This window comes from Delphinus delphis, chromosome 2 (assembly GCF_949987515.2).
Source record: "Delphinus delphis chromosome 2, mDelDel1.2, whole genome shotgun sequence".
In the NCBI taxonomy this organism is placed as follows: domain Eukaryota; kingdom Metazoa; phylum Chordata; class Mammalia; order Artiodactyla; family Delphinidae; genus Delphinus; species Delphinus delphis.
In genome coordinates this window covers 73,173,424-73,190,533 of record NC_082684.1, presented here as the reverse complement: position 1 = coordinate 73,190,533, position 17,110 = coordinate 73,173,424, and the positions used below count along the sequence as shown (strand labels likewise).

General features: G+C 42.9%; 1 protein-coding gene across 7 annotated transcripts in view; it reads right to left on the bottom strand.

The window, feature by feature from the left end:
* Nucleotides 1-17,110, bottom strand: part of STXBP6 (syntaxin binding protein 6) — a 273,957-nt gene that overhangs the window by 209,963 nt on the left and 46,884 nt on the right. Inside the window, exon 2 of one of the 7 annotated variants that reach the window (XM_060004740.1) lies at nt 946-1,105. The exons of 5 other annotated variants lie outside the window; for them this stretch is intronic. In XM_060004740.1, coding sequence (XP_059860723.1) covers nt 946-1,093 — 148 coding nt within the window. In that variant the 5' untranslated portion in view covers nt 1,094-1,105. Of the gene's footprint in view, nt 1-945; nt 5,590-17,110 lie in introns of those variants that run through there. One more of the 7 variants, XM_060004739.1, reaches the window with a different exon arrangement.

Below are 17,110 nucleotides of genomic sequence, written 5' to 3'. Positions count from 1 at the left end.
GTAATGAGTCACTGAGGTTTGTACAGCACTTCATGATTTACAAAACACCTCCGTGCGATCCCAAGTATACAATCAAGACAGCTGCTGAACGCATCTTCCAAAGCTTGCTCTTTTTGTAAATCAGAATCTTTAGGTATGTGCATTTATGAATGGTAAACTATGGCATTTTTAACCCACCCCTATTGGTCTCAGGATTATGAAGAAGTTATAATTCCTCTCTTATGGAGATTAGTATTTGAACTGAAACCTCTAGAACCAGCAACTCCACTACTAGAGAAAAAGAAAATGTTGTGTGTATTATACACGACGCATGCTTACTTCAGATCCATTTTTAAGAGCAAAACATTATACACAACCTAAATACCCATCAATATTCAATCTACATTGTTAAAATGCAGTATAGCCCTTCAACCCAATGGACTATCACATAACCTTTCAAAATCATGGCAAAGATCTATAGATACTAACTTGAAAAAATGACGTAATACAGAGTGCAAACAAGGAAGTTACAAGACAGAAAATGAGCTCATGAATGTAAACGTATATGTGTGTACTGATACGCATAAAGAGATTTCTAGAAAAAAGTCTGCCAAAATGTTAATATGATTATGTCTGGGTTTTGAAACAAAGAAAAATAGGTCTAAGATTCTGCAGGGCAGTATTCTTATTCCACTATAACTTGACTACAGTGTTCCTTAAAAAAATGTGTTTTTGAGGTACACTCTTTCTCCCCAAACTGGAAGATATATCAAAATTTATTTTATTGAGATCCAATTATCAGTCTGCCCTACTCTCTTTTCAACTCCAGTCCAGGCATGGTGTCGGGAATCCCAAAGGTGAAAGCGGATACATTTCCACCTTCAAAGAGCTGTGAGAAAGGAGAGCAGATGTTGTGAATGATTACCACAAGGCCTGGAAGTGATTTTGGTGAGAAGAAAACGTCACCTTTCCTCTGAGCAAATGCAGCTCCGTGCCGGGACCCACGACCTGGTGAGCAGAATGCCAGCCAGATGTCCACTTGCACCTGTTCGCTTGGACACAATCCCTGGAGCAGTGCGAAAGCAGCACAACCACACACAGCAACCCTGGTCATGACTCTTAGCTCCTTGAGGAAGGAAAAGAAGCTCTTTTTTACCATCAGGCTACCAAATACCATAAGACCTGGCTGGCTTTCTCTTCCGTGTATATACTAACCCTCCTCTTGTATGAGACATTACGTTCACAGGATCCTCCAAGCCGGTGACTCATGTCTGCTTTAATTATAAATCTAGACTATTGTCATCTCCTCTTTCCTTGTTTATATGTTCAGTGAGCACATTCTTCTTGTAGGCTTAATATCCAAAGAACAAACCCTTCTCTGCACCCAGACCACAAGACCTGTGTTTACACAAGTTTATTTACGTGGTGGGTGGACTTTTTAGCCGCCTTGTCGATCACTTCCTACCTTTAACAGATGATATGACAAAGCCAAAAAATAACATTACCAAGAACAAAAAAAGGCTGCTGGGAATACGCCATTTGGAGGATTTGTTGAGGGATTTATTCTGTAATAGAACCTCCACATTCACAAGTTTAAATTTCCAGGATCAGCTAAGTTGGTCCTACAGTACCCATATACCGACTCGACAGTGATGGGGAGAAATAAAGTACCAAAGGGAAGGGCAGGCTGGGGTGCACTCACTGGATTATGACAGAATTATTGATCCAAAGTGTGAGGCAGGCCTTAAAAATGAGTTTAAGCGTATCAAAGAAAGAACAAAGAGTTATAAGGGAAAATGAACCAAAAGGAGCTCCATCTGTTGGCATCTCCCAATTTTCGAGTACTCATGTCATTGTGGTGCCCAACAGCTAGTTGGCAAACGAACAAGACAATATGTTGGCCTGAGAGCATTGTTTATTAACAACACTCATTATAGACAAATCTATTCCAACCAAATATGGACCAAGCCACACGAAGATTGACAACATGAAAATAAACATTTTAATTGTGTGCCACGCTCTGTACTGATTGCTGAATTAGTGTGCTTCTTCTACTTACACTGAAGATAAAACAACGGGGGAAACACTGAACCCACACATGAAAGGAAGTGGAAGACAGTGTGGTTCAGGTGTTTTCTCTTTTTGATGTATACAGAAGTTTACAACAGAAGTTTTGGATTAAAAAATAAAGACCAAACATATCAACCACTAAAAACAAACAAATCAATGAACAAATCCTCCAGTAAGCATAAAATAAGCCTTTTATATCGATATTTGTTAACTCAAATCTTAGGTAAATTTTAAATTCTCTTGATTCAGCTATTTCTGTTTTAGAACAGACCTGGAATATAACACTAAAAAGGTAATAAACCTTTAAAAAGACCCTCCAATTTTAAGTGTATGAAACCTACAAAACCCAGAAAAGTAGCTGAAACAAGTTTATATATTTTCTAAAAATCTAAAAATCAGAGCAAAACTTCTCAAAATAGTCTCTGAATCATCAATTCTGAGAATATTTCCTACTTGAATCCCTTATTTGGAGAATATCATCACTTTATAATTTCTTGAGAGAGTTTCAATTCGTTTTCTGTAATTGACATTTTATCAGTGTTATACTCTGACATGAAGTCCTTCACAGCAATGAGGGGCGCAGAAGAAATGTGTTACATCCAGAAGCCCTGTTATACATATTTACACTGTCAACTTAAAAGACTAAGGACTCTGTCCTCCAATGGCTCAATTTCACAAGTGAGATTATCAATAAGGTCATTAAACTCTTCCCATACGGATCAAGCCAAGGACTGTCATTTCAACTTTAATCAGTCTCCCCAACAACCAGGTTCATGATTTTGTGCCTGTGCAGTGTAACCTGAATGGTGCTGAAAAAGATTCCCTCCCAGCCTCCAAAGGCTTTTCCCGTCAGCACCTCGAATTCCGACAGGAGTTGTGTACACTTAAACGTGTGACTTTGGTATCTGAAAGTCCTCATTAATACATTTTTATGTGGGCGAGAGGAGGGTGAGATTCCATTTCATAGATGAGGAAACTAAAGCTCAGAGTAGTTAAGTAAGTTACTCTAGATCATGCAGCTTTTCAAGGGCAGAGCTAGGATGTGAACCTGGGAAGCGTGATACTTGTAGTCTTTGCTCTCTCTATCTCCTATTGAAGAAATGAAAAAGGTAGGAAGAGATGAGATAGAAATACATTCCAGGTAAATCAAGACAAATTCATCTGCTTCACAGTTTTGCCTCTGATCAGCCTTGCTTTCGGGTGGACAAGATACTGTTATCATCCCTGCCCAGCTACTACAAAGGTAACGGGTCAGGCTGGAGTTTGAAGTCGTTCTTTCTGGATATCTGCTCATCTTGGGTGTGCAGGTCATGCTGTGAAACTGGCAGAGAGGATCACGTAATCTAGTTAGAATAGAGCTTGTTTTGATTCCACAGATGAAAATTGGGGAGTTCAGGATGCATTAGCAGAGAGTCTGTGATAAAGCTCTATCTCCACAAACAGGACAATGCCCACCAAAGCCTCATCACAGCTGTTTGCCACCCTCCTTTGGAGACCAGCTGTTTATAACAGGAGTCAACTCCTGGGAGGATCTTGGATGGCTGCCACCAGGCAGTTTTATGAACTTGCAGGCTATTTTCCAAACCGGAAAAGGCTTAAAAATGAAAGGCACATATTTCAAAGGTTTCTGCTGGTTCTCAGGGAAAACTCCTCTTTCCACTTCCTTTGCTGTATTACCCCCCTCTGGTATTTCAAAAGCACAACTGGGACCCTCCTTGTTACCTCCTACCCCATACTCTTTCTGTGTCTTCTGTCTTCCACTGCCAAGGCTTCAAGCAACCTTAGCTGCTTCCCTAACAGCAGTGCCCCTGGCTTCCCACATTTGAAACGCTTGGCAAGAGGAATTCTATCCACTTGACTTTACTGAGTAGGATCTCAGCAAGACCTTCCAAATGAGCCAACCAACAACCATTGCCTGACCAATTTGGGGGCCCTACCCACCAGCAGCTTATACTTCAGTTGAAAGATGTGTGCAAGTTAGTATGTTAGCATTCTTAAGCTTACACACTTAACAGCTGGAAGTGATCTAGGGATTGTCTAGCTCATCCAATTCTCTTCCTTAAATCATAAGAAAACTGAAATCCAGAGGGTACTTCCCAAATCATACAACGAAAGAGTAGCAAGGCCAAGATGAGGGCCAGCCACTATTCTCCACCTTACCGCGATGTTCTCCACATAACTGCGATCCCAAGTTTGTGGAAGGTGAGAATAGGTGGTTATGTCAGAAGGGAGAGGGAAAGAGAGAAAATATCATTTATTACAGTGGCGACTCTTCTCAGATTCATCCTTTTTCTCATGAATTGGCATGGAATTAAGTGTTGGACTAGAATATCCCTAGCCCATAGATTTCTAAACCTCAACTTTTGGCTATCACCTTCTATTCCCCTGAATTTTCACAGTTTATGTTTTCTCATTTGGCTGTCGAGGCCAAAAGCAATGATGGCCTGCCCAAATGGAACAGGTTGAGACAGTCCAAGAAGCACAGAATTGTTTTGGCCAAGTCCCAAGCCACAGGGCTCTGTGCTGACCCCAACGAACAGGAGCCCCTCCTACCGTCTCAGTGCTCTGAGCCACTGGAAGGAGAACATGCCCTGGGCAAAGGCACAAGTCTATTGCCAGTCTGGGAATTAATGCTCTGGATTGGGGGGTCTCCTGAAAGCACAATGCTAACCACACTAAGAGTCTGGATCAGCTCTTATAAAGGTTTCTCAGCACTTATTCCAGGCCCTGGAAACAACAGGGGAGGAAAATAGGAATCTGTCAAGTCCAGTTCTTGTCTTTGGAACTGCACCCTTCAGCCTCAGTACAAAAACACCACCAGGTGCCTGCAATCTGTAATCAGTGCTCTATTAAAATGCTCTCAGAAATGCCGAAATTATCCTGACTTCCACACGCAGCTGCACAAGGTCCTGTTGGGTAACTGAAGAGTTCTCTACAGGTTCACTTGAGACTCCCCAGAAGCAACAAACTAGAATGCCTTGGTTAGGATCCACCATCCAATCAACAGTGACATCTCCATGTGAGAGGGACGGATCGGTGGGTAGGCAGGCATCCCCGTTCTATGCATTGGGGATGCCACAGATCAGCCTACACATCCAGGTCAGACGCACGGTCCATATGCAAATGCAGGTTCTGCCCCATTCGCTCAGTTCTTCTGTCATTCAATGTCAACCCCTTTCTTAGTCAGCATGTTCCAGAAAATTACTAACTTCTGACCTAACCAGCTGTGCAGTGTTTGATAGGGAAGAAAAATCTATCAATTGAAAATTGAACACTCCTCTAATACTAACTCAGGTTAATACTACCACAAGTTTATAGTATCACACGTTAACGAATTACACAGACGTTCAAGCACACGTAATCCAGCTCCAGAATCCAGGACAAGGGCATAGTGGTCACTACCCCCCACTCAATCTTCTAGATGTTGTCATCAGATGATCAGGTCTGAGCTCTGTCTTTGCCTTTACTCGACGAATAATTTTGAGTAAAATTCTAGATCTCTGAGAGCCGTACCTTCAATTTTAAGATGGGGTAGTGCCACCCACTTCACAAGACTGTTGTGAAGGATGAAGGAGGAGGAAAACAGCTCCCTGGGTCAGCCTGCTTTTACCTGGGGTGCCCTGGTCCTTGAAAGGCAGACGGACATGTAAGCATGTCAGCTTATACCTGCAAAAGCATATACACATCACAGAGTATCTTACAAAGCTTACTTCCAGTGTCATCTTATTTCATCTGCCCAATTTATGAGGGAGGTTATCATCTCTCCCAGACAGGTAAAGAGCGTAAGGCTCAGAGAAGGGAAAAACCTTGATGGCTCTGCTAGACTCAGCCGGAAGAGAGATGGGTTTTCTTCCTGCAGTCCTGTCCTGTTTCCATTGCACCTCTCTGCCTCACCATATGGAACTGCCAGCTTACACAGGAAAATAATGACAGAGCTAACTGAAGTCTGCCCCAATGTGGATGCAGTGTTGCTACACAAGAGAGATGCAGGGTTGTGTAGACATTTAAAGAAAAAAAGGGCGAGAAAAGAAAAGGCACACCCAAGGAGCAGAGCTGGGATAAGACACAGCCTCACTTATTCAATAGGCAACACTGTCCTAGACACTGAGGACACTCAGGTCAAAGCAGTCCTTTCCCTCACAGAGTTTACATCCTAGTGGAGAAGAAGAACAATCAACAAGCAAGCAATTCTATGCAGCATTTGAGAAGAAATTAATTAAAACTGGTCCACTGGGTTCAGCAATTAGGGAAGGGGCTGATGAATAACAGTCACTATCATTCACCACTCACGGTCAGACAGGGAAATACATCATGTGGAGCTAAAGCTCTCCAAGCCTTCTAAGAGGACAACATCCAGCTTTGATGACCATTTCTGCTCCAAACACATTATTCCTTATTATCAGAGGTAACAAAGAAATTCCACCGTGGGACGGGACCTATCCTTCTTCACACATTTACTGAGTAATTTCCGTGACGTGGGCTTTGTACGAGGGATGGAGATTACAGACCAGTTAGATCCATCCAATGGAAAGAGTCTAGTCGAGGAGAAGCACAAGGAAACAGGCCACCCTGGACCAAATGAGGAGTCTGAGGCTGCTGCTTCACAGCAGCAGAAGAGGCAGGTATTTTAATCCTTCAGAGGCTGGTGATCAGGAGCTACTTACTCTGCTAAGCCTGTCCTTGAGATGTAATTGAAGAATTTATTTAGGTCGACCTGCACGGATTATGCAGGGAGATCCACTTTGATGGAAAGCCATGGAAGCTGTTAACTCTGAGTCACCTGACACATGCCTGGGCTTCCACCTGGGATCTGTGCCAGGGTTGTGCCCTGAATGCTTCAAGACAGACGGACACAGGCGGACCTAAGGTGAATGCAGAGGACTCCCTGGAGGGACATACTTACTTCTGCACAGACCCTACACACTTTCAGAACAGCAAAGGGCAACTCCGGGTACATGTATGGGAGGAAGCATGGTCAAAGAAGCTGTTAAGGAAAAAAGGTATCTGAGACAAATATAAACTCCTCCGATGTCCATTTGGTACTAAGTCTTATGGGGGTTGGTGGGAGGAAGGAAGGTGAAAGGTGAACTTTTAAAATGCACGTCCCCACCTGTTCACTGAAGTGGGGGTGGACAGACCTGAGGTCACCAATGGGTAGTTTTGCAAGAATAAATGTTCTTGGCCCATGTACATTTTAAAAATACATATTTTAAACTGAAACCATTTCCTCTAAGATCAGGAATAAGACAAGGTTGCCCACTCTCACCACTATTATTCAACATAGTTTTGGAAGTTTTAGCCACAGCAATCAGAGACAAAAAAGAAATAAAAGGAATCCAAATCAGAAAAGAAGAAGTAAAGTTGTCACTGTTTGAAGATGACATGATATTATATATAGAGAATCCTAAAGATGCTACCAGAAAACTACTAGAGCTAATCAATGAATTTGGTACAGCAGCAGGATACAAAATTCATGCACAGAAATCTCTGGCATTCCTATACACTAATGATGAAAAATCTGAAACAGAAATTAAGGAAACACTCCCATTTACCAATGCAACAAAAAGAATAAAATATCTAGGCATAAAGCTACCTAGGGAGACAAAAGACCTGTATGCAGAAAACTATAAGACACTGATGAAAGAAATTAAAGATGATACAAACAGATGGAGAGATATACCATGTCCTTGGATTGGAAGAATCAACATTGTGAAAATGACTCTACTACCCAAAGCAATCTACAGATTCAATGCAATCCCTATCAAACTACCAATGGCAGTTCTCACAGAACTAGAACAAAAAAATTCACCATTTGTAAGGAAACACAAAAGACCCCGAATAGCCAAAGCAATGTTGAGAAAGAAAAATGGAGCTGGAGGAATCAGGCTCCCTGACTTCAGACTATCCTACAAAGCTACAGTCATCAAGACAATATGGTACTGACACAAAAACAGAAATACAGATCAATGGAACAGGATAGAAAGCTCAGAGATAAACCCACGCACATATGGTCATCTTATTTTTGATAAAGGAGGCAAGAATATACAATGGAGAAAAGACAGCCTCTTCAATAAGTGGTGCTGGGAAAACTGGACAGCTACATGTAAAAGAATGTCCCTAACACCATACACAAAAATAAACTCAAAATGGATTAAAGACCTAAATGTAAGGGCAGACACTATCAAACTCTTAGAGGAAAATATAGGCAGAACACTCTATGACATACATCACAGCAAGATCCTTTTTGACCCACCTCCTAGAGAAATGGAAATAAAAACAAAAATAAACAAATGGGACCTAATGAAACTTAAAAGCTTTTGCACAGCAAAGGAAACCATAAACAAGACAAAAAGACAACCCTCAGAATAGGAGAAAATATTTGCAAATGAAGCAACTGACAAAGGATTAACCTCCAAACTTTACAAGCAGCTCATGCAGCTCAATATCAAAAAAACAAACCACCCAGTCCAAAAATGGGTAGAAGACCTAAACAGACATTTCTCCAAAGAAGATATACAGATTGCCAACAAATACATGAAAGGATGCTCAACATCACTAATCATTAGAGAAATGCAAATCAAAACTACAATGAGGTATCACCTCACACCAGTCAGAATAGCCATCATCAAAAAATCTACAAACAATAAATGCTGGAGAGGGTGTGGAGAAAAGGGAACCCTCTTGCACTGCTGGTGGGAATGTAAACTGATACAGCCACTATGGAGAACAGTATGGAGGTTCCTTAAAAAACTAAAAATAGAACTACCATATGACCCAGCATCCCACTCCTGGGCATATACCCTGAGAAAACCATAATTCAAAAAGAGTCATGTACCACAAGGTTCATTGCAGCTCTATTTACAAGAGCCAGGACATGGAAGCAACCTAAGTGTCCATCGACCGATGAATGGATAAAGAAGATGTGGCACATATATACAGTGGAATATTACTCAGCCATAAAAGGAAATGAAATTGAGTTATTTGTAGTGAGGTGGATGGACCTAGAGACTGTCATACAGAGTGAAGTAAGTCAGAAAGAGAAAAACAAATACCATATGCTAACACATATATATGGAATCTTAAAAAAAAAATGGTTATGAAGAACCTAGGGGTAGGACAGGAATAAAGACACAGACATAGAGAATGGACTTGAAGACACGGGGAGGGGGAAGGATAAGCTGGGACGAAGTGAGAGTGTGACATGGACATATATACACTATCAAATGTAAAACAGATAGCTAGTGGGAAGCAGCCGCATAGCACAGGGAGATCAGGTCGTTGCTTTGTGACCAGCTAGAGGGGTGGGATAGGGAGGGTGGGAGGGACATGCAAGAGGGAGGAGATATGGGGATATATGTATACATATAGCTGATTCACTTTGTTATACAGCAGAAACTGACACAACATTGTAAAGCAACTATACTCTAACAAAGACGTTAAAAAAAAAGAAAAAGAAAAAAATGCATATTTTATGTGAAACCGATTTCTAGTTTCTCCTGAAGATCCAGCAACATTAAGTAGTCCTACAGTCTTCTCCCAGCAGCCCCCCCACCCCCACCACTGACCACAGTCCACAGTCTCAAATTCATCATCCCCACCACTGTCTATTTTATTGCCCAAACTGAGGCTTAACATCAGTTGACCATCATCCAAGTTGCCCTGCTTTTCTTATATCTGGCCTGTTGGCTAATTTATTTCTGTATGGTTATTGAGTATGAATAACCTGATGTAGATACTAAATTAATTAGCATGACTGGGAAAGTTTCTAAGAGCCCATAAGGCAGGGGGAGCACAGTTTAAAAAAAGATGTTACTACCCAATGGGAAAGTAAAGCAGAGATCAAGAAATCATCACATGAATCGGGGGGAATTAAACCAAGGGTATCAAAATAAACAAAAGCAAGCCAATGTTCACATCACTCTGTCATCTTAGAAGTTTATATACACGTCCTATTCTCACCCCTCCCAACAAGCCAACTGCTCTGAGAAAGTGCCACCAGGCTCTGGAGCCATAAATACAAATGAGGTGAAACGTGGAAGGTGGGTACTCCTGCAGCCTCACACACAGCCACCTGGAGGACACTTGTGGTACATTTATCAAAAGCTCTGAAAATTGGCACACAGCAATTCTACTCCTAAGAATACGAAGGAAATCATCAAACAAGTGGGCAAAGGTGCATATGCAAGGATGTTTATCTACTTGATTGGTTCTCTTAAAACACCAGCCTGGTAGTTTTCTTTCACGGATATCATATTTAATCTCAATATAAATCGTGAAGAGTCAGTGTTCCACAGAAATTTGAAGGCCCAAACCTTCAAACCTACCTGTGTTTTCCTGCTTTTGACCAGGCATTTCCTCGAGTGTCTACTAGTTTGTGCTAGACTGGAGACATGCACATGAGAGGCAGGACAGGCATGGGCAGGAGGCTTCACCGGAAGAGGCCCAGAACTGCAGGGGGCTCTCAATAACCGCTGCTGTCCTAAGAACCCCTGGCTTCATGAAGAGAGCTTAAACATATAAGACCTGCATTTTGTTTTTTTAAAAGAATGTTTAAATCTGGCCTTTTGCTCATAGCCCATGCAGCAGACTTCTTAGATGTCTGTATTCACCTCAAAAATACCTAGACAGCAGTAAATGACACGATGCCAAACCATCATTCCCAGGACAATCACCATCTGTCTCACACCCTGTGTGAAATACCTAGCACTGCACATCATTATAAACGTGGTCTGTTAATTCTATATGTATGTGCATGTGTGTATGCTCCTATAACACAGAAATCCTCCTGTGGCTCTGGATAGCTGTATCCATTTCTCATTGGTAAGCCCCATCCAACCCAGCAAAAGCTGGGAAGCTCTGAAGAGAAAGAGGACAGGTTAGGGAACAGGAACTCTTACAGTTAAATTAAGACTAAATAACATATGTTTAAAAAAATACTCCAGTGCCTTAATTAGTTTGAAGTTATTTGGTGTTGGTTGATGGCTGCAGCATTCCTTGATACTTAGTTATTTACAAAATAACTATGCTGATCTCCTCTGTTCTAATTCTACCCCTCATTTATCATATGGTTCTCAATGGTATGTAAATATAAAGACAGCTCACTGTAGGGACTGAGATAGAAGAAGTGCAAATGATTAAACGCAAATGCAAAAGTCATGTCAATACAGTGCGGAAAATGAAATTTTTCTTTTTTTTTTCTATGCAATTAACCCAGAAACCACATGGAAATTAGCCAAGAAAGAACGCTCAGTAATAAACAAGCTTGATTACAGAAGCCCAGCCCCATAGATACCTACTCTATCTATTACAAAATTAGAGTGCTCTAAACTCTTAACAGGAGTTGAATGGAAAAAAATCCCAAAAGATTCTGGCTTGAGATGTAGCCACTCAGCTGATAGTTTTATGATGTCACATCATTAACTACTAAAGAACTCATAAAAAAACAAAAACAAAAACCTCCACAACCAGACTTTCACAACACACAGAGAAGAAAAATAGAAGAAAAGGCATAGGAAGAAAATAGAAGATTCCATGGTGTTTCCAAAGACCCAGGTCAATCAACAGCCAAAGACAATATCTCTAGAGTAGTTGTTTACAGATCAGGGAACTCGTTTCATGGAAGAGGAAAGGCAGCAAGCCAAAGGCTTAGCAGTCCCGGCTCCTCCAATACATCTTACTACGTCCAAGCATCTGGCCTCACCATACCAGCAGGAGGCTGCCCATCACCAGATGTGGGCTCTAGTCTACTAGACAGAATATAGGCTGAGCTGGTGACCAATGTATGTATCTCGCAGCTAGATTAAGGGGTGGAAATTTCTTTTCCCTTTTTTTTTTTTAAATGAGCATTAAGAGAGTCTCCACCATTGTACACAGGGTGTGTTGGGTGTTACACATAACATTTAGTCCATGGGTTTCAGAATGGCTAGACTGCATCGTGAGAGAACCAGAGTTGAAATGGACATCACTGAGAGCTGTGGATTCAGATTGGATGATGGGGTCCCATGACTGCTTCTCAATGTGGCAGCAGCTGACTATGACTTTGGGGTGCTTCCTGTTAGGAGAGGGGTAAATGAATGTGTGGTTTTACCTATGAGGATTGGGTTACATTAGTAGAGGGTATCTTTGGAACTATATGTAGGAAGTGAGTTATGAGCTAGGCAGGGAAGGGATGTACAGGACAGGTCACAACTCAAGATGCCTTGCTTCTCCCTTTATGGTTCTCAGGGGAGCTACCCAACTGCCTGCTTTTATGAACCACATGGGTACACCTTCCCAGTCCAAGCTGAGTGGAACAGGAAAGGCCCTTGACCCAGGAAGAGTCAATCCAGCTACAATATGGCCTCACTTAAAAAGAGAAGCTGGGCCAATCAGATTCTGAAAGAAAACAGTTAATGACCAAAATAGCAGTGGAAGCTGAAGCTTTAACTGTCATTTATGATGCAGAGAGAGGCTGAAAGACAGATTCATGGAAGGCAAACTTAGAGAGAAAACTGACCTGTAGATTGAGGAAAGGATGGTGCAGATATGCGGAGAGAAGGAGAGGGAGAGAGAGAGACAGACAGATAAAGCAGACAGAGAAAAGGAAAGGAAACACTCAGAGCCTCTTGGGTACACCCAGTTTTCTGGTTCATAAGCAAGATAATGAAAAACTCCTATTTTCCTGAACTAATTGGAATGAGTTGCTCTTACATGCAAACAAAAGGACTTACTGGAAGCAACGAACATTGGCAAGCAACTTAAAATCTAAGTATGTATCTCACTTTCTTTATTCATATAACAGGCCTAACACCTGCCCAATCAGTTCACACAAGCCATTGGGGGAGCACAGTCAGATTACTGTGAATGTGTAATTTGTTGTTACCGAGGGGTGTTGATAGTAGAATGACAGCAAGTTCACAGTTCTAAATAAACAGAAAACTTTCCTTGCCTATGTTAACCTGCTCAGCTCACTGAGCTTTTATCATCCCTAAAGGCAAGACAAAAAGACATATTCATGCAAGATGACTTCTGGACTTTATGTAAGGGGGGGGGGGGGAAAAACCCAACCAATTCAAGGTTATGATTCCCACAAACGCAAACCACGCTAAATATGTCAGCTAAAAAGTAAAGAAAAGAATGCCTAGAAGACAAACTTTGGTGACAGACAAGTAGACCTCTGAGAACTGCCTTGTCTCCACTTGTCTCCATGCCTGCACAGCCTCAAGGGCCCTACTTCTCACACAGAACTTCCGACTCCAGAGCTGGTAGACCTCCCCGCCCAGCCTCCTCCCCTCCACACCCACTCCCTGCTCCCACGTGGCGGGGCGGCACCCGAGGCCCTGGTGGCCTCCTCCCGGTGTGGTCATTCTTCCTCCCGCTGCTTCTCCTCAGGCCGGACTAGCTGCCCCTCTTAGGTACCACATGTGCAGCTTTATCACTGGGCCTGGCATATTATAGGCAACTGTACGTTTCTGCTGGTGGGTCTGTGTCTCCAACCAGATTCTGAGCTACTGGAGAATGCGGGCACCTAGCACAGTGGCTGGTACATCACAGGGCTGAAAAGGCCTGTCTTAAACGCATGCCTTTAAGGTCCACGCTCCTCTTGTCCCACCATCCCTGGGCTGGCAGGTTTCCTGATAAGGGTACTACTCAGCCCCACAGTCATGCTGAAGAGACTGCTGTGACCATCTGCTAACTTTTCTTTCCCTTGGCTCTGCTGCCTTCATACCAAAAACAAGACCATGACCAACCCGGAGAACGCATGTTCTATGCTCCATATTCTCCCTAAATATATTAAACGGATTTTTTTAAAAAAAGAAATTCAAAGATACAATCTTACCAGCTTACATAAAACAGCTTCAAGACCGTAATGCAGGGATCCGCAAACATAAACAGCCACATAGTAAATAATTGAGGTTTTGCAGGCTATAGGGTCTCAGTCACAACTCCCCAGATCTGCCGTTACAGCATGAAAGCAATCACACGCAACAGACAAATGAATGCGCAGCCTGTGTTCCAATAAAACTTTATTTACAAGATCAAATGGCCAATCCACAAGCTGGAGTTTGCAGATACCTATAATAACCCAATGAAACAAACACATATCACAGATATACTCATGTGCAAAACAGCAACGCCAGATGCTGAGGGATGTGCTGCAGTGTCCCAGGCCCACACTATTCTAGAGGACAACCACCCATAAGTAACAATGAAAAACAGGCAGACTTGATGAGTATGGTATAGAAGCACCAAAAACATCCAACAGTAAACCTCTGAGCGCCTGAACTGTTGACCACGACCTTCTTTTCCAACACTCTTCCCTGATCTCTGGGACATCACGTGCTCTGGTTTTCTTCCAACCTCTCTGACCACTATTTCACAGTCGCCTTCACAAACTTGTCTCCACTACCTTGTTCATTCCTAAAATGCTGTTACTCCTCCGGGTTCTGGCCCACAGCTCTCTTGTCTCTGCCGTTTATAGTCTCCCTTGGCAATTTCATTCATTCCTAAAACCTATAGGCTGAAAACAAATCACATCTACATCTTCTTCCCAGGCATCCACAATGAATTTCCATCTGGATGAACCACAGACACATCAGACTCAACAGTCCAAAACTGAATGAATCATCTTCCCCTAAACAGTTTCCGTGTTCCTACGTCAGAAACCAGCAACACAAGCCTCCTCCTTACCTCCTCCTCCTTTATTCCCTCTGATCTATGCCCTCATCCCTCACAATATATCAGTTCCCAAATTCTGTTTCAATTCCACATTCTAAATTTCTCCGCATCTACCCACTTCTTTCTCTCTCTGTCCTTGCCCTCAGTCAGGCAGCCATCATCTCCTGTCTTGATAACAACCTCTGAACGGATCAACCAATATCCCGGTTTGCCTCCCTCCAACCCACTTCCCATGGTAGAGCTAGAGTTACTTTTCTCAAATACCTGGGGCAGATTATTTACCAGCCGTCTTGGCCCAAGCCCACCCTTTTGTACTCTGCTTTATGATGCTGGAGCTAGAAATCTGCAAACCCCATCTTCCAGACTCCCTTGCAACTGGTTTCTTGTTCAATTCTGCCGTTGCAAGCCACTGGCAGATCGGAAGGCAGAGGTGGGGAGAAGGAACTCTCCCGCTTTCCAGCTCCTGTCGGACTTCACAGTAGCAGCTATTCCAGTTCCCCGTGCTTTTAGTACTCTATATACTAGCCGTGGACCCCCCTGGATGGTGGGAGCACCGGCCATGAGGTAAGTCCCTCCCCAGAGGCCCACGCAACTGCTCGGCAGTTGGCCCGTCAGCTGTATGGCGGCCCCTCTGAGTTTCTAGGTTTAGTTAACCACACCCATTCCCTTTTGCTCCTCCCACCCCCAGGGACAGCAGCCGTTTCCTGAAGTTACAAATCTCTGTGTTACCTCTGCTTCCACTAGTTATTCTTTCAGCCCTCAGACACCTTGTGTCTCCAATTCCCTACGTCAGATCACCTGTATCTGAAATATCAGCCTGGTATCTATTTTCTGACTGGATCCTGGCTGATGCAGTACATGGTACCAGGACTAGTTCCCAGGACATCAACCCCAAACGTGGGATTCTGGGACGGAGTTGCTTACCTCTTGGACCTTGAAGGTGATAACCTCGTGCCTCCCAATGCACTCCCTACACAGCCGCCACTGTGATGCTTATAGAGCGTCTGCCATCACCTCATTGGCTCACCAGTGCCATCAGGAAAGTGAAACCCACTACGGCTCTCAGGGTTCTAGAGCCCCTGTTTCTCTCTCTAGCTTCTCCCCTTGCCACTCCTTCCTCCTTCTCATGTTCCAGGCTTCAACCACTCTGAACTCCTTTGCATTTCAGAACCACTCTCCTCCTTCATTCCCTTCACGAAGCTGTCCCCAGCCTTGTATATGGTGTCCCTGATCCTCTCTGCTCATCCAGTTAGCTCCTACTTAGCTTACATGACACCTTCTCCAGGAATTCTTCCCAGATTTGCCTGCAGCCTAACTTCACCCATTATAGCAGTAATGATACTGCCTGTTAACTCTGTCTTTACTCTGTATTCCCACAGAACCACGAATTCTGGGAAGACAGGTACTATGTTTATCTGGCTCCCAGTTTTAATCCCACATAGCAGGTTTTCAATAATAACTTGTTGGATGAGTGAACAAATCCATAAATAAGAAGGTGTAGATTAATTCCTACAAGGGAGATGTGGGAATGCTTCTTAAAGAAGGTAGGATTTTGCCCTGGGCTGCTAAACCCAATCTCCAGCACTGCAGAAATTTTACAGAAATTATTATCCTTAGTTTCCATGGACTCCCAAAATAAGTAAAAAGAATTATTTTTCTTCTAGGGGTATCCAAATTATCAAGCAGCTCTTGAAAAATAAGCTTCTTGGGAATAAAACATATCTTTGGGATTTATCCACAGGCAAACCACCTGGATAAAGCTACCTTAGAAATATAGTGACTGGGACTTCCCTGGTGGCGCAGTGGTTAAGAATCCGCCTGCCAATGCAGGGGACACAGGTTCGAGCCCTGGTGCAGGAAGATCCCACATGCTGCGGAACAACTAAGCCTGTGCACCACAACTACTGAGCCTGCGCTCTAGAGCCCGCAAGCCACAACTACTGAAGCCTGTGAGCCTGGAGCCCGTGCTCCACAACAAGAGAAGCCACCGCAATGAGCAGCCTGCACACTGCAATGAACAGTAGCCCCCAATTGCCACAATTAGAGAAAGCCCGCACCCAGCAACGAAAACCTAATGCAGCTAAAAAATAAACAAAGAAATTTATTTTTAAAAAAAAAAGAAATATAGAGATTGAACTCTCCTGGATGTTTATCGACCCATACTTTCCCCTTTGAGAAGGCCTACCTGGTTTCCAACATCTGTTCTAAAGTAAACTGTGTATAAGATCCCAATACACTTTATTGCTTTCCTTTCAAAAACCTCACACACACCAGATTTCAGAACCTGCTTTAAATCAAGTATGTCATAAACCTGAACAGTACTTTCAGAACTCAGTAAATGGAAAGAAAAATGCTTCAATGAGGTAAAGCTCTTTCTATTGATCTCGCTATATAGATTTACTAT